The sequence below is a fragment of the Haliotis rubra genome, unplaced genomic scaffold (assembly GCF_003918875.1).
Source record: "Haliotis rubra isolate DU_JTF1 unplaced genomic scaffold, ASM391887v1 Scf319, whole genome shotgun sequence".
Classification (NCBI taxonomy): Eukaryota; Metazoa; Mollusca; class Gastropoda; order Lepetellida; family Haliotidae; genus Haliotis; species Haliotis rubra.
This window is the reverse complement of record NW_025766990.1, coordinates 272,500-291,594: the sequence shown is the minus strand read 5'-3', so window position 1 is coordinate 291,594 and position 19,095 is coordinate 272,500. Positions and strand designations below refer to the sequence as shown.

At 39.3% G+C, this 19,095-nt stretch overlaps 1 protein-coding gene across 4 annotated transcripts in view; it reads left to right on the top strand.

The window, feature by feature from the left end:
- Positions 1–19,095, top strand: part of LOC124283619 (synaptotagmin-7-like) — a 482,711-nt gene that overhangs the window by 355,919 nt on the left and 107,697 nt on the right. For 3 of the 4 annotated variants that reach the window (XM_046719606.1, XM_046719608.1, XM_046719607.1), the window contains one exon: positions 6,232–6,469. In XM_046719606.1, the coding sequence (XP_046575562.1) occupies positions 6,232–6,469 (238 nt within the window). Of the gene's footprint in view, positions 1–6,231; positions 6,470–16,243; positions 16,654–19,095 lie in introns of those variants that run through there. The other variant, XM_046719609.1, reaches the window with a different exon arrangement.

Sequence of the window (19,095 nt, the reverse complement as noted above, 5' to 3'; positions counted from 1 at the left end):
CAACCAACAGCCAACGGTCACTTAAGCCGATCAGTGGAGGATCAGAAGGAATGTACATGTCAGAAATAGAGGCTTTGGGAGATTTATAGCAGCGCATACTTCGATGTGATGTGTTTGGTGTGAAGGACAATTAATGCTTCATGATACCCTTAAGCATCTGTTTGTTTGAACGATTTTTGATAAATGGTTCACCTTTTACCTGAAAAATAACGAGAAAATCATCATCGTCAGCATCATCATCATCAGCATTATCATCATCATCATCATTGTCACCACCACCATCATCATTGTCATCATCATCCCACCATATAGGTGGAATATTGCTGAGTGCAGCGTAAACCTAAACTCACTCCCTCACTCACTCATCATCATCATCATCATCATCATCATCATCCATTTATGGGGGCGATGGGGTAGCCTTGTGGTTAAAGCGTTTGCTCGTCACGCCAAAGACCTGGGTTTGATTCCCCCACATGGGTACAATGTGTGAAGCCCATTTCTGGTGCCCCCCACCATGACATTGCTGGAATATTGCTAAAAAAGATGTAAAACTCACTCACTCACTCATCCATTTATGGCTCCTATTCAAAACAACGTTGAAGTAAATATGATTGGAAGCCAGCCAGGATTATTTTGAAATGTGTGTCCAAACACGATTTGATAATCTTGGCTAAAAAGTTTAAAACCAATCTCACACTAACCTATATGTCTTCATTTCATCTGAAAGTCATGTACAGAAAGAAAGACAAGATTTAGTGCCTGTAATTAATTGAAAAGCTGGCATAGTTGGGAACACATATGAGAAGACTGGAACAATATTACCACAATAAAATGGGCTTTGATTGAGATTAGTGTAGCCAATCCCAGATGAAATCCTTGTCATCGGAAGCCAGCTGAAGCTTGAAGCAGTAACTTCCAGGTGGATGCCGAAGTCCAAAAGGGACAAGGGCAAATGAGATGAATATTTCACCAATCTGGTTCAAGGGACCTTTATTATGCAACAACCTGCCAGATTTAACGTTGACTTAATTAATGTCCTTCCTTTTAGTCACTGAACCAATTCCGTTTGCATGCTGGAGTGCCTTGTTGTAGCCGTGAAATTCTCAATTCTAAAGGAAAGGCATGCATATTTAATCCTTTACACTTTCATTCTTTGAGTAATTGACCTGGGTGCAGTTGGTGGCGGCATTATGTTACAGATTACAGCTCTTTAATGGGTCCAGGATTGGGTTCAACAGTACTCCCCTTACATCATGGCGTGTCAGTTTAATGGTGGAGGGGGGACCTGAAGTGATGTTGTTTAAGCTACACTTGGCAATAATCCAGCTATATGGCAGCAGTCTGAAATAATCGAGTGTGGACCTGACAATCCAGTGACTATCATCATGATCATCGATCTACGCAATTGGGATGTGATGATGTGTGTCAACCAAGTCAGCGTGCCTCATTTTGGTCCAGGCACTCGGTGCTGAAAAAATAGAAACTTTAATGGGCAACCTGTGCAAGGTTTATTGCAGATTGCTATTCCATTGATTAATGGGACACCAAATAGCACTTTCATATATATAGCAGTTTGAAGCATATAGCATATGAAGTTCATCAGTGTATAGTAGTACATATGTAAAGAAATCCACAAAATATTAACAACACACAAATTTTCGTCCCACGTGTTTCAAGTGTAATTGTAACTGTGATCACTTCCTGAAGATGAAGTTGAAACACGTAGGAGGGAAATTGTTGTGTCATTATTTTGTGGATTTCTTTATATATGTTATATATATATTTATAAATTGAGCATTGCTTCTGCAGACTAAATTGCTGCTATTCACTGTGGAACGGTATAATCTCTTCTCTTGGAAGTTATTGAGACAATTGTTCCAAATGCATAATACCCTGTCACAGACATCAGATCCTGTCTATAAGATGCCTAGACTGTACCATCATCTGTGAGCTGGGTTGGTGGGGTAGCTTAGTGGTTAATGCAGTCGCTCACCATGCTGAAGACCAGGGTTCGATTCCCCACATGTGTACAATGTGTGAAGCCCATTTCTGGTCTCACCCGCCATGATATTGCTGGGATATTGCTAAAAGTGATATACATCTAAACTCCCTCTCATTCATCTGTGAGCAGTAATGCCATGATCTGTGGCTTGGTAACCCCATTCCTGATCCTCCATCTATTAGCACCATGTTAAACAGTTTTACAAAGTAAAAGATGTCCATGACCTGCATCCATTTGACCTTCGGCCACTTGACCTTTACCCTCTTGACCTTCATCCACTTGACCTTCACCCTCTTGACCTTCATCCACTTGACCTTCATCCATATCACCTTTATCCATCGTTGATACTGCTCAAAGCCATCTTAATCCAAATTCATTAATCTCATGTAAAATTTGGCTAAACAGCAGAAAACTAAGTGACAGCTCTATTAGTTTTGGGATCTTAGTTAAGATCTCAATCAGAAAAAGCGTAAGGTTCATTAAACTTAGAGTCTGGGTCTGAGATATAACATTTTCAGTGGTAACTTGGGATGTAGTGTGTCCCAACATCCCTACCCTGATGCATCACATGCTGCAAGATGCAAGATGCAGTAACCACAAGCTCAGTCAGTTTGAAACAGCTTGCCACCATTCCACACAACTGAGTGTTGGTGGTAATCTGATTGTGGACCAGCATGACTAACTGGAAGTGACCACCTCTCACAGTTAGGCAGGCTCACTCAGCTGGGTTGACCAAGGGTCACTGACTAGTGAGAAACAATTGTGTAGTGGGAAGAAAAATTGTCAAAACTGCATTGGAACACAATATGTCATGAGCCAACAGGTTTTATGTATGTCAGGGTTAATGACTTTGTGAGAGCATGTCCAACAATGACTCCTCAAATTGTTTTTTTTTCTGTTTGAAAAAAAATGCGGGACTTTGGAGACAAGTTTATTTCTTTTAGATAATTATTTACTGACCTTTGAGGACTGATATGTTGTTAACTGTCAATTATGTTTCAAATGCTCATTGTTTTGTAATAAGGCAAGGGAGTTCTTGTCCAGAGCAGCTGAAATGTCAAGAAATGTGAAACATACCTGTGTATCACAGTATATCCAATGTCAGAGTACAGTGGCACACAGGAACTTGGTTTGACAGAGTTATATCCCTTAGCTGCTAGGATCTGGTTGGTTGCAGTTTGAATCCCTTGAGCCAGAAAGCAATGGTGATCGATTGGATTAAGGTGCACATGCATCTTCATGTCAAGAGTTGCATCTCTTAGACGTGCCAGCAGTTGTTGTTCATGGTTTGAATCTCAAATTAGTCACTACCATACCTAAGCATGTAGGATAGGCTGAAGTAGTACATTTTTCTCAACCACAATGGACTTCCTCCCAAAGTTACCCATACTGAGTTTCAATTTTCTGAAATGATCCAGACTGGATCCAACTCTTCTCTCTTCAAACTGATTACAGTGACCCTTACTTTCCATACAACATCATTATTAGGAATTTAGTGACAGAGATGCTCATGAAGAATGTTTGAGCCGGTCCAGTGGTGTCCACAGGGGCGTGTCACACTAAGAAACAGCGTTAGAAAGACATATAGGTACATAGACCGTACCCTAGTACTATATAAAAGGGAAGGGATGTAACGACGGAACCACCCCCTCCTCAATCAAAGTTAGATTTCACCACGTAAACTATTTTTAAGGCCCCATTGAGGCCTACAGATTGAAAGCGAGATGATTTCCCTACAAAATGAGCTATAAATGGTCACAATCGGATCATTATTTCAAAAGTTATACGCCACGGCTCACCAAAAACAGCTACCTCCGCAATTCCAAGCCAAAATCAAGGATCACCCAAGACAGTGAAAACTCACCTTTTAAATTCGTTTATTAATTCCAGCCATGTTGACAACACCTATGTAGGGCTAGATTTCTATCGGCAGCAGCATTCCATTGGTCTAAAAACTTATTGCAACATCTACAAATCATTTCCTCGACAGTAAGCAGGCACTTTCTCCAAAACCATCGGCAATCATACTCACTTGTCGGCCATAGATGGCCTTGACATTTAAGTGATCTGAGCAGATCCGCAGAAACTGAATTAGGCCATCCGATTTTGACTGTTAGCTAATGGGCGCGAAATATGAACTTTGCAATATGCCTTCTATTTTGGATCATGTACGGAACAGTAAATTGTTAAGAATAATTTTAGAGGTTGTAAAAATGTATTCGATATTGGTTCATTTTTAGGAAATTTTATTTATAAATATTTAACCTCTAAAATTATTTTTACCTGAGTGCGGCGTTAAACAACAAACCAAACAACCATGCACTTCATCTGTTCACCAGCTCTTCCCATCCTCTCCGAATCCCAGTACACTGTCCTGCTGTTGACTCTCAAGATATACAGTCTACACATTGATTTAGGCAGCACACGTCCCATGTTTGAGGATCACACATCCCATGTTTGAGTGTATAACCAATCAATGTTACTTTAATGTAGTCAAGTAGTAAAGGTACTCCTGGAGTGTTTGAGTAACCCACCATCTGTTCATCACAAGTACTGGAACAAACACTTGGCATCATCAGCTTGTATTCCTGGGATATAGGCGTGCCAAGGTAGTTCTTGTTTCAAATATTTGGTGGGCGAGTCTGTTGTTTTCAGTGGCAGAAGGGTAGCCTAGTGGTTAAAGTGTTCACTCATCATGCCGAAGACCCGGGTTCGATTCCCCACATGGTTACAATGAATGAAGCCCATTTCTGGTGTTCCCCCTGCCGTGATATTGCTGGAATATTGCTAAAAGCGGCATAAATCCATACTCACTGGCTGTTGTTTTGGTGTTTACTCCTCATGCTGAAGAAAAAGGTTTATTCACTGCATTGTTACATATTAGGAACTGTTTTCTAAGTGTCCCATCTAACACTCCTCTAAGATGGAACAAATTACGTCATGGTGTTTTGTATACTAGTAGATCATGAGTGGACAGGGCCAATGGCAAATCCAGAAGAGACCAGTGATTTATTGTATCTGTCTTTTTTTTACCCCTGGACCACTGTACCATGGACCAAAAACACCATAATAAGTACATACCTTTTTAATGCAGACTAATATATATTAGTATTCTCTGCCATCTAAATCATGATACTCTTATTGAAATAAACTCTACCATCCTCCACCCATACATCCCCAACACATTTCATAATGTGCGTATATATTAATTAATTTTTTTTTAAATCAATAACATAAAGAATTTAAAGTGTCCCAGTCACATAGAAGTCACAAAATGATATCAAATGAAAACTAATATACCAATATCAATAAATGACAAGGTTTAATTTGAATGTTATTCTGTGTATATCCATTGTCTTCTTCATCCTCCAATATCCTGTCAGCTAATGTCCAAATATTTATTAATTCATAAATTGGAAACGCTGTCCACATGTTGACACACCTATGATAATTTTGAACTGTTGGACATATGGCAACAGCTGTTCATGTTCCAGCCACTTGACAAGTACTGGAAACTCCTGGCCACACCAGACCAAATGTGTCAACTGTGACCTTGAACTTGCTTGCTTCTTGGAGTAAGCTGGAGTCTCCCTGTTGTGGAATTATTCGTGACCAACCTCCGATATTCTCAAAGGTTTGAAGACCGATTTAAACTTGCAGCGTTAATCTAATGAACTGATTTGAGCAGACGTCCAGTTTGGTGTTTCATTGAACATGATCTGTCCCTTTTAGTTTATTTTCTGAAACAAACTTTATGTTTTTGTGGTGTGAAAACTCTGGCTTTGACTATGTCAAATGTTTATGATGATGTATAGCAGTCACCTTTATCAGGGCTTGAAGATTCAGGTCTTCAGGAAACCCATGCATGTCATAAGAGGCAGGTGGTCAGGCTCGCTGACTTGGTTGATGAATGTCATCGCATCCCAGTTGTGTAGGTCAGTGCTCATGCTGTTGATCACTGGATTGTCCAGTCCAGACTTGATAATGTTCAGACCACTGCCATATAGCTGGAATACTCCTGAGAGCAGCGTTAAAGAACAAGCAAACAAAAGTTGACTCATCAATGTTTCCTCTTCGCATCCCTTGAAATGCATCTGTGAGCAAGTATCAAGAAAAAAAATCAACCATTTCAGACAAAGCTTCCTGAAGAACCTGATCGACATCATCATGTTTTGCATTTCACATTCCCATAAGTGGCAGCCATTTACATTTGTGTCTTTTTTTCCCAGCTATGCATGATACCGGCCAAGTCGTGCTTGTCATCGTGGGCTCGTTTGGTGCCGTCATAGGCCTGGTCCTCGGAACAGTCCTGTGCAGCTGGTGTTTTGGGAAGAAGAAGAAGGTTGATGAAGAGGAGGAAGTGTTTGCGAAGAAGTATAAGGACGAAGAAGCTGGAAATGTCCCACCTTCGGGCATCCCAAAAGGAGGTACCCCTGGATCACCTGCTCTCACTCGCAAAACTATCAAGTAAGTTTCTTTTTATCTATTGTTGCAAGGTCACTACTTGGTCGCTGAAGATGAACACTTTCAGCTACAGATTCAACTGACCAAAACAAAACAGACTTTGGCTTAAGCAATGAGATGATCTATGGGACATACAAACTGTTGAAAAATTCCAAGTCACTCACTTCCTAATTAAAACACATGATGACAGCTATAAGATGTTGAAGGATTTATTGTTACCTGCACTGAGTGCAACCTGTGACTCAAGGTAACCTGCACCAGCCATTTTTAACATGCACCAGTGCAGGTTCAGTAAACAGCAAAATCGTACCATGATGGCAGACAGTTATGGCAGTATTTGTTATCCTAACTTGTGTTTGTCGAGTTCTATTGTTCAAACAATCGTTGTGATACTCTGAGCAATATTGTAACATGTTATTGTGTCAAAAGTCACTCTGTTGTCATATTCTCGGGTATTTGATTGTCAACTGATCTTCTCATTATTCACATGTAACACTTCAACCCTCTGCAACACCAACCCATGAAGATCCAGATTAGAATTGATCTTCAGTAACCCATGCTTGTTGTAAGAAGCAACTAACGGGATCGGGTGGTCAGGCTCGCTGACTTGGTTGACACATGTCATCATTTCTCAATTGCGGAGATCGATGCTCATGCGGTCGAGCACTGGATTGTCTGGTCCAGACTCGATTATTTACAGACAGCCGCCATATAGCTGGAATTTTGCTGAATGCAGCGTAAAACTAAACACACACACGCACACTCTGTTTTTAAAATGCTACAGCAGTTATACATATTCACCAAGATTATTAATTAAAAGACATTTTTTCAAGTTATGTATATTTTAAATGTTGATTTTACAGCTGTTTTATCTCTTTTCTCTATTTTCTCTCTTGATGTTGTGTTTCAATCCCTTCCATTGTCAACATCCGGGTAAGGTGCTTCATTCATAATATCTCTGATGTTACATTGTGTGAAATTTATTTATTTATTTTCAGGATTAATAACTTCTTTCCAATTTTACTAATGATACTTGCGTTTATTTTGTTTGCAGATTATATATGATGAGTGCAATTATTAATTTAGATATCAAACAGCAGTAGACAAATTCAATAATAAATAAATGAATTAAATTATTTTCCCAATTTAATTTACCCACTTCAGGGAAAATCTGTCAAAATGAATCTCTCTTTTATGACATAGTTGTAAAAAGTCTTTCTGTGACGTAAAATCCTCATATACAGCTTGTGTGTATTTGATGGTGTATACAATGCGTTAGAATACAGAGTAGTTCTTGATTATTCAGGTCAGGGCCTTGAAATAAATTATCCACCAATGAAAGAAATTGCAACTGAGCATAAATAAACTAACAAATCTAAAGATGTAATCATGAATCACTGTAAAGTTACATTGATGACACCAAGTGTTTCACATCATCTGTCATCTTTGTGACTAGTCAAGTTCCATAGAACTATTCTGACAATGGGCTTAAATATATACTCTCAGTGCAACAGAATACCCAGTGTTGACTATTCTCAGAAACAAATTCGAATGGATCACTGAAAGTCAGCAATAACACCAGATGTTCGCGAAAGGTAATTTCCAAGACAGGATGTCTAGACCATGCTGAGGTACTGTGTTAGAATCATCATGCTTGCTGTGGGATGAAGATTCTTGGTTAAGGTCAGAAGAGGCTAATTTAGGTTCAATGACTTGAGGGTCACGATATGGCTGAGATATTGCTGATGTGACGTTAAATAGTAACTCACTCACTCACTCACTCAATGGCTTGGTTGTGTGTCTTCACACCCGACCCGTGAAGATCCAGGATAGAATTGATCTTCAGTAACACATGCTTGTCGTAAGAGGCGACTAACAGGATCGGGTGGTCAGGCTCGCTGACTTGGTTGACACATGTCATCATATCGCAGTTGCATAGATCGATGCTCATGTTGTTCATCACTGGATTGTCTGGTCCAGACTCGATTATTTACAGACCACCGCCATATAGCTGGAATAGCTTAAAACTAAACTCACTCACTCACACTCACTCATCACATCCTGACAGCATAGATCTTTGCTCATGATATCAACCACTGGAAACTGAAACTGAGTCTTGTCTGAAAGTGACAGACAGTATATCATCTCCTCTGTTTGATTCCTCCGACAAAATGGGAGTTTAAGGTTTCATTTATCCTTCATCCAGGAGGACACATTCTCTTCCCACAGAGGTTACTTGTCACATCTTCCTACGAACGTGTGTTCTAATACGGCCATATTTCCCAGTTCTTGTATAATCCCCTAGCAGCAAAAAATCGCAACATGAATTATCTCCCTTCTTTCTATCCAATCAGAACACGTGTTACATCAACTTAGATCCAACTTGACTAACACAAGCAAATGTGGGGCAACAAACATCCTTACTTTGCTGGGGACATGTGTTGATGTGACACATAAGACATTTAATGGCTAGCTTGTCCGTTGTCTACGAGGGCGATGGAGACGACATTGATCCGTCTAGTTCTGTCTAGAAGAAAAGCGCAGGGGAAGAGGTTCTAGTTTTCCCGAAGCATACAGAAATTACCGAGGCCTTGCGAATGATCACTTTTGAAACAACGTCGCTGATTGCACATCTAAATGTGATTGCAACCAATCACGTATCCTGAACACTCGCACCATGAAAGGACCGTATTAGAACTGAGGTTCGTAGGAAGATATGACAAGTAACCTCTGTGGGAAGAGAATGAGGAGGACAATGTAACACATAGAGATGGATGAAGATGAGGATGTAATCATTCCCATAGTGCAGTTCAGTCACATGCTCATAGCTCACACAATGGTCACCCTGTCAAGTGATCAGTTGGCTTTCATTCTCAGCTCCCTTGGGAGAATACATAAAATCTGATCTCACCAACAATGATAAATAATAACCAAATCCTCAAAGGCATATTCCTTCTACCCTCATGGCAACTAACTTGTTTGCCAGTTTATGAGACTGTGGATGTTTTGTTTGACAAAGGTTGGTGAGTTGTGAAACAAATCCTTTTGATGAAGACAAAATTTCTCAGTAGCTGTGCTGTGTGATGTTGTAGCATGGTTGTTGAAACACCCTGGCAAGAATACAGTCAAACTTACTTGCCCAGCATCCATTATAGGCCGTACTTGTCAAGACCTGTGTAAACACAAATGTTAGATTACCTGTAGTTGGCCTTCAGTGTCATTTAGGTGAAGTCTTGTTTGGCTTGGAGTTTACAGTAACCTGTCCGATTTCAATAAAATGTGCCCATTTTGAACCAAATGACAAGTTGGGATATTAAACTTGCTGTGAATGGCGTAGTTGATGGTCATGTTTGGAATCATTGAGAAGCCATCTTGGGATTTATAGATTTAACAGGTTCCCACGTTTTTTACGTCAGGTGAAATGGGTTGAACATTGTGCTTGTCAGTCACATAGCTGTGTGCATCTGTTTATCTGTCTGTCCATAGCCAAGACACCATGATTCAATCTAAATATTGTTGCCTACAGCTAAAATACACTGGCACATCAAATGATAAAAAATCTACCATAAAATTGTTTCAAAGGTTTCTTGAGGCCTTGAATTTGAAAACTTTGATCCAGCAATCTCTGAGCTAGAGTCATATGACAATCTTTGAAATTTTGATGAAAAGAGCATGCTCGGTTGTGCCTCATAATTTCATAAATGTAAGACTGGAACTTTTGGAATATTGCTTGACATGAAAGGAAAGTTGACTATTGGAATTTTGAAATTATCCCTTTATTCCTTTTAGGTGTCCATGGGGTGACCTCCTACTTGTCTAAAAGTGTTTTACCCCAACATTTCACAAAGATGTTATGAGTAAGGATGCTACCATTTCACATTTTCTTTTCTCAGTTAGCTTCAACAACATTTGCTTTCATTTTTGACAAAGTGTCCTGAACCTCTGATGATAGATTCATAGATCTATGTTCTCCATGTTTATTGACAAATGCCCCATAGATCAAGGAATAAAGTTTTCCCTTAAGTTTGTCATATGGGATATTTGTGTACAACATCAAAAAATTATTTGTTTTTGGACAGAACTGAACTCCATTTCTGAGATTGCAAGATATTGGAAGTGATATAAACCACTTAATTTTTTTTACAAAGGGGGTGGGGTAGCCTAGTGGTTAAAGCATTTGCTCATCACACTGAAAATCCAGGTTCAATTCCCCTTATGGGTACAATGTGTGAAGCCCATTTCTGGTGTATCTAAACTCACTCACTCACTCACTCAAATGTGAGACTCAGTCTTGTGTATCATGGGAAGATGAAAATATTCCAATCAAAGCAGACAAATATAACCAATGCACCATATATGGAAGTCCTGTTTTGTTCTAATGAATATTTAACCTTTCATGGCAGCCATTTTGACAGGTCCCGTCTAATATGTGAGTGACCTTTCACGGACAGAATCCACACGAGGGATCTCAAATCCAAATTCTTCTCCCATTGCATGATTTTCTCCCCCTAAACTATCCAGCCATGAGTTATTTACGCAAGATGGGACTGATGCTTAAGTGCATGCAGAAACTGTGGCGATAAAGATCATTGTCCCATATTCATAGTAATGGTATTCTATATTTAAACATTAATTATTATTCGTCTTATTTTCAAATATAAATGTTGACTAGGCAGTGATCTCATTTAAAAAGAAGAACCTTTATGATCAAATAACCAGATCAATGGACAGGATCAATTTTTTATGAAAAGCTTTCCATTACCTAGTGTCACTATATTTTTACACAACCATTTAATGTTCACATGGCACCGATAACTTGTCTCGTAAACTATCATTGATTAAATAGTATGCATGTCCAGTATGGCGCATTTCCATGACCCTTGTTTTCTTCATCCGTCTAAGCACTGTGAATGCTTCCGCATTTAATGGCAACCATTTTTTGGTAAATCTTGCATTCATCCGCCATTAGGTTCAGATTTGGGTTTTATCTTCTTTAAAGCGCCATGAATACTAGAAGCCATCTGAAATCCCACATCCTGCCATCTATCAAGATGAATGTCACGTCTCTCACAGGCCATCCTATAAAAACCTGTGAAGATCCCGTGGTTAGAATTGGTCTTCAGTAACCCATACTCTGTGTAAGAGGCAACTAACGGGATCGGGTGGTTAGGCTCACTGGTTTGGTTGTCACATGTCATTAATATATTCCAGTTGTGCAGATTGATGCTCATGCTGTTGATCACTAGATTAGCCAGATTTGATTATTTGCATACTGCTGCCATATAGCTGGATTATTGCTGAGTACAGCAATAATCAGACAAACAAACAAAACCATACTATAAAATATGTGGCTAAAACCACAGTATATCTGTCTTTGAAAGTTTAACCCAAAAAGCTTCAATATCGTGATCTTCACTCTTTCATTGTGTGGAGATGGTTGTTTAATATAGCAGATCAAAGCAGTTGTATGGAAAACATGATTTAATTTAAAATGAGCATCTCCAGGCAGGGTGATTGTTGTGTCCAGGACATGGATTTGCATTGGGAAGACATCAACTTGGAGACATTTGAATTACTCATGAAGGGAGACTGGTTAGCTTAATAATACATAATTTGTTGGATGCACATATATTCTTGGAGAGGCAGACAAGCCAAGTTGGTTGTCCCACCTGGATCACTGTGCTTAAAGTGTTCGTAATGTTATGGGGGCAGTGGGGTAGCCTAGTGGTTAAAGCGTTGGCTCCTCACGCCGAAGACCCGGGTTCGATTCCCCACATGGGCACAATGTGTTAAGCCCATTTCTGGTGTCCCCTGCCTTGATATTGCTGGAATATTGCTAAAAGCGGCGTAAAACTAAACTCAGTCAGTCAGTCGTAATGTTATGATCTGTTCTAATTCATATCTTTATCATAGGGTAACAAATGTTGTACTACTACGAACACATTGCGGATCATGACACTGAAATATCAACTGCTAGTTTCAACACGGAGAAGAAATTTTTTTTTTTTTTCATGAGCGTTACACCAATCCTCAAGATGCTGTTGCCTTTGGAATCAAAATCCAGACCCGTCTGTTGTCAGAAAGAGCGTTTTTTAGATTCCAATTGCCTAATGATCAACACATTACATAATGATGTTGAATTAACATGTGTTTGTAGTGAATGGAATATAATCATCTAACTATGTCAAGTAATGATTTGCTAAGGAATGTATGTAGCCAAGATTGTAGACAATGATAGTTTAAAATGGCTGCATAAATATTTGTGAAAATGAGCCTTACAGTGAAAATACATGCGAAATTAGTGATGAAATACACTAGATGTGATGATTTATCATTTCAGTTCTCTTTTGAATGCAGAGGTTAAGATTACTTATAATCTAAGCCAGAAATGGCAATCAACTGTGCCAACATTTTATCAAATCAACTGGTGATTCAATAAAAATATTACCCAATCATGTTAGATCTGTACAGCCAATTACTATTTTGGGATAATTTGTATGTATTGAACAATTTGCCTGTCATTTTATTGCTTTCAGTTGTTTGCAAAAACAGTATGTTGGCACATCATAGCCAACTAAAAAGGTATGACTGTCCATGAGTTAAGCAAGGCATGCATTGTTTGTAAATCCTGTTCACTGTTTTCTCCAAAGTTGGTTTCAAGGTATCAACGGGGCAGTGGGGTAGCCATGGTTAAAACGTTCGCTATCCATGAAGGGTTAGAATGAACCTTCAGTAACCCATGCTTGTCGTAAGAGGCGACTAATGGGATCGGGTGGTCAGGCTCGCTGACTTGGTTGACACATGTCATCGGTTCCCCATTGCGCAGATCGATGCTCATGCTGTTGATCACTGGATTGTCTGGTCCAGACTCGATTGTTTACAGACAGCTGGCATATAGCTGGAATATTGCTGAGTGCGGCGTAAAACTAAATTCACTCACTAAAGCGTTCGCTCGTCATGCAGAAGACCCGGGTTCGATTCCCCACATGGGCACAATGTGTGAAGCCCATTTCTGGTGTCCCCTGCCGTGATATTGCTGGAATATTGCTAAAAAGCGGCATAAAACTACACTCACTCACTCACTCACTCACTCACTCACTCACTCACTCACTCACTCACTCACTCACTCACTCACTCACTCACTCACTCACTCACTCACTCACTCACTCACTCACTCACTCACTCACTCACTCACTCACTCACTCACTCACTCACTCACTCACTCACTCACTCACTCACTCACTCACTCACGGCATCAACAGCAGCAATCAGACTGTGATTGCTGTAAATACCATGAGTTGAATAATCTGCCAATCACTTGAACAGTTTCACAATTAATGTTCAAAATATTTTGTGAAATTTCATATAAAATGAATCAAGAAGATTAAAAACATACAATGAACACTTTTGCAAACATGGAATATTGCTGAGTTTGGCGTTAAAGAAGAAACATACAAATCAAACATTGGGAGTGGTGGTAGCAATGGATCACTCCATGCTCTGGTCATAGAAACGTTCAAGAACTGCTTGATGTTAGGGCACCCCAATACATCATACACATACTTGATAAAAACTCTGTCTCCAGCTTTCTGGCTTTTTTCACCAAAGTGTTCCAGCAACTGTTTGTGTCAGGCAGTCAACCCTTTGTTCTGAAAGATAACTTGAGTGATGAAGCTGAAACTTTAAGATGCTCAGCACGGTTAGGGCTGTCATTTGTTTCTGTCGTGATTTCATCCTTTGTATAGTTTTTGAAATGGAAGTGTCCGGCAGGTTCTGCGAAGATGGAAAGGTAGAGTTTTGTTAAAAGAGAAAGCTATCAGGAAGCCAGTGTCTCATCCATCATGGATGTTTTAGTCTCCTTTGATTTGCAGTCGGAAAGAAATGCAACACGCTGTTGAATAAAAACTGGAACCACCTGCTCTGGAGTTGTTAAATTGTTTTTGTTGACGATTGAAATATTGGAACAACACTTTGTAATTTTCTGTTCTTATAAATTGTTTCATTTTGGACCAACATCACAAAGCTACATTTTACATGCACATGGTTAGTTGTCATGATTTGAAGTCATAATGAAGGAAACAAACTGACTTCATCCCTGATGTGAACACTCAACCACTGATGTGAACACTCAACCATTTATGAACACTCAACCATTTATGTCTATACTCAACCCCTGATTTGAACACTGAGAACACCATTGATGTGAACACTCAACCATTGATGTGAACACTTGATGTGAACACTCAACCATTGATGTGAACACTCAACCATTGATGTGAACACTCAACCACTGATGTGAACACTCAACCATTGATGTGAACACTCAACCATTGATGTGAACACTCAACCATTGATGTGAACACTCAACCATTGATGTGAACACTCAACCATTGATGTGAACACTCAACCATTGATGTGAACACTCAACCACTGATGTCTACACTCAACCATTGATGTGAACACTCAACTATTGATGTGAACACTCAACCACTGATGTGAACACTCAACCACTCTACCACTATTGATGTGCCACTCAAGCAGTGACATCAACAGTGACATGAACACTCAACCACTTAGCCTACCACCCAGCCAACCACTGATGTGAACACTCAACCACTCAATCTACCACCCACTCAACCACTGACATGAACACTCAACCGCTGACATGAACACGCTTTCATCCACTCACTCAACCACAGGACCAAGGTATATGGAAACCTGGTAAGCATCAGTCCAGACACTGATGCAGATGGAAACTCGGATCCAGACTTCACGACAGTTACTACGTTAGTCAGGTACCAGACATTGCCCCACGTAGTTGGGGAGTACAAATCTGTTACACACTAAACTGATTTCATGTCAGAAATGTTGGAATGTATTCAGCCTTAAATTATTCGTTATCCAAATGAAAAATCTATCAAACATGGAGTGGCCAACAAATATTCTATATGAAATTTCATAGACTGAAATAAAATGAATAGACTGAGAAACACATATGCACATGTAGTCCAGTAACGTCTACAGAACTAAGATAACACCATTGCTAAGATAATATGATGGTATGCCGGAAGAATTGCAATGATCCACAAAATCAATTTCATTTAGATTTACATAATAGCTTCCTGACAACATTTCCTGCAAATATAGATTTATATGTCTGACAGAAACAAATAACCAGTTCGATATATTCTTTTGTCTATCAGGTGCAAGATTTAAGTTATATTTTTCAATATATCAAACCCAAGCCTTTTAGGATAAGACTACAGGTTTAATGCAAGTGATGTTATTCCTGTTATTATTATTTCTGAGAAAATATGAATGCAATTTAGTTGATGTTACAAAAAGATGCTTAAAAACAGAAGGATATATCTCTTGGCTTGATGAACACATGAGCATTCTGCCTTGCAAGAGATCTTTCTGCTTTAGCTCAAAACCTTTTGACACCGTCTCTGTATACCGCATCTCAAATCTAATTAGATACTTCCTGAATGTGATGCATTTTCTACGATGGCAAGTCCTTATCACTAAAGCCATAAGTTGCAGCCAATACAAACTAATTGAGCTGCGTTTTTCTCATCACCAGCAAGGCGATTTTCTTCATCAATTTTTTAATCAATTATTTATGTGTAAACACTCTCCTGCCCCCGATGACACTAACCCCAAAGTCCTTCAGTCGTTTGCCGTGGTGATCAAACAATTCCTGTAACTCTCCAGAACACATGGCATTGTTAGAAATCGAGTAAAACGCTAACAAGATAGATACTGACTGTTTGATTTGTTCATAGCCGAGTAATCGTCCTGCGTTATGGATTAGTATATCTCTCCTCCGTACCAGAGTTGATGCGGACGCATCCACTGACGAGTCTGATTTTTGGAGTGTCCCAGCGTTTATAGTTTACGTTTGTAGCCCTTCGAGACAATCCAAGATGGCTGACTTTTTTGTATTGCAGAGTTATTGTGTGTCGTCTGCTTTCATAGTGGCTTATATCGTGATGGAAGAGAGATTACTGTTTAATCAATCTGGCACAGTGTTGGCCGTGCCATGAGCATAACATCTGCTACGCTGCCACTATCAGAGGATTTAGTTGTAGAAGTTGCCAGCGGGATGTGACAGTGGATATTTTGTCGTTGCCGGGTCTTGCTTGACATCGACTGTGTCTTGATGACAGGATGGCGGAATGTTTAAGGTGGTATAGATTTTTTTTTCCTTTTCCATAGCACTGTAATTCCATTGTATCATTTTTTGTACGAGGCATGTTTGAGTTCTATCCAGGTTGATCACGAGATTTGCCATGTAATGCTCACTTTTATGTTTTCATTTACACTTCAAAGAGTTCTGCAATTTCTGAGGTTTAACATCATGCAGTTTTAACACTTAGTGATTTATTTGTAGAAGTTTTCAAGAAATATATCAGATTAATGTAAACGGTTTGCACTGGAAAGCAAATTGAAAACCAGAAGTTTCATGTTACAAAAAGCAATCAGGTTGTCTGATACCTATCTCAGTGAGCATTAATACACAGATTTCATTGGCTCTCATAAACTAAAAACCACAAAACTATCACTTCTGTTACAGTCTGAGGTTTTACACTGGTAAATCATGAAACTCTCCTCAACATTTTTAAAACAATGTTATGAAAAAACTTATATTCATGTTCACAATATGCAGTTGAGCTTTGAAGAAATGATATTTTTGTTTTCAATATAACTTGGTATCTTTCAATGGAAGCGTCAGTGCATCTTAAAATAACCCAATTACCATGCTCCACATCAACAGATTTAAATCTGTGCTGTAATGTAAAATTTCATCAAGATATCGTCATGGAGGATTTTTGTGAAAATGGAAGTGTATTTTAACATTAGGGGTTCTTGACTGCGTCCTAAAATAAAATAACATTAATCACAGCAACGTGTTGTATGCAACTCTTGTTGTGTACAGTTTTTGAGGCCGAGTCTTAGATACACGTACATGGAGGATGGAACAGGGTAAAAGATGCTCACATCCTTCATGAATTTTATGGTTTGTCTTGTTCTATTGGAGAATTTTTCGCATTAAGAAATCATGAAGATGTATATAGCTGTGAAATGTCATTTGAAAGTATGTTGAATTATTCATGGAAGTCTAACACTTAAACATAGGTGTAAATTTGATGCTTCGGGGCTGATATTCAAATTCAAAATGTCGCCCAAATAACATGGCTCATGGAATAAAGGTATTGATTTTCATATTGATCGTAGATTGTGGTGGATTATATTTGTTGAGCTCATTGTTTATCAATATTCCTAATTAGTAGAGTTGATTGCGCCATGGTTGTCGATGCAAACACTTGGCTTTGTGCTGTAGTGTAGGTGCATTTGTGATCTAGTTGGTTTGATATGTCATCACACGTTGCCCTTTCTTAATTATCAATCTTTCATTAAATGTATAAACTACCCATTATTAGTTCTTCTTTGTGAAACAATTTCAATATTTGATTGGGTGACTTAGTGTTTAAGGTTATGTCTCATCGTTGCTGTTGGCTAGGTTTGATTCCCAAATGGTAGAACATGACAAGTTTCGTCTCCATCAACAAGTCTTTACAAGATGTACTTCAGTGATTCACCCCTTCTACATAGAACAGCAACTCCACTCTTATCCAGACTTGTGTTAATTGCAAGTCAGTGTGAATTATTTATTCAGGACTCTATGTTCTTCTATTGTTCTCATAAACCCTGGTTAAATGCATCATTGTGAATTTTGACACCATCTCTATACGGCTTATCACCCCGGCTTAGTCAGAGAACAGATGAACTCCCTGGGGAGAGTTTATAATGTCATCACTGATCCGAAACCGTCCAATCTAGGCCACATTCTGGTTCCGATAATTCCCTAGTTAAGAGGAATATAGTGAAATGCTATACCTCTGTGAAGGGATGAAGTTTTAGATAAGGATTACCATGCATGTATCATGAAGGCAACGCGGCCAAACAAGCAGGCAGTGTTAACTGTATTGATCTGGTCTGACCGGGGATGGAGTTGTCCTTCAAGTGCTTGGTTGCAGTAGTCATGTTCTCAAGGTGCAGAGATGGATATGCATGTTGTTCACAGGGCACCTTGAAGGATGGCTATTTGTGCCCATTGGTAATGACGATTTGCCAACATGAAGAATATTTTTGAACCATCAATGAACTTCATTTGGGCTTTCCTCCACTCACTCCCTGGCTTGGTTGACACATGTCATCGGATCCCAAGTGCGCAGATCATCCTCATGCTGTTGATCACTGGATTATCTTGTCCTGACTTCGATTATTTACAGACCGCTGCCATATAGCTGGAATATTGCTAAGTGCGGCGTAAAACTAAACTCACTCACACACTAAAGCGTTCGCCCGTCATGCAGAAGACCCGGGTTCGATTCAGCAAAAATGGGTACAATGTGGGAAGACCATTTCTTGTGTCCCCTGCCGTGATATTGCTGGAATATTGCTAATAAGCGGCATAAAACTAATTAACTAACCAACCAGCCAACCAGCCAACCAACCAACCAACCAACCAACCAACCCACCCTCTCTCCCTCCCTCACTCATTCACTCACTCTTCTGTTTATAGAAAATGCATGCTTGTTTTTAGCTTACACATGATTGTTTAA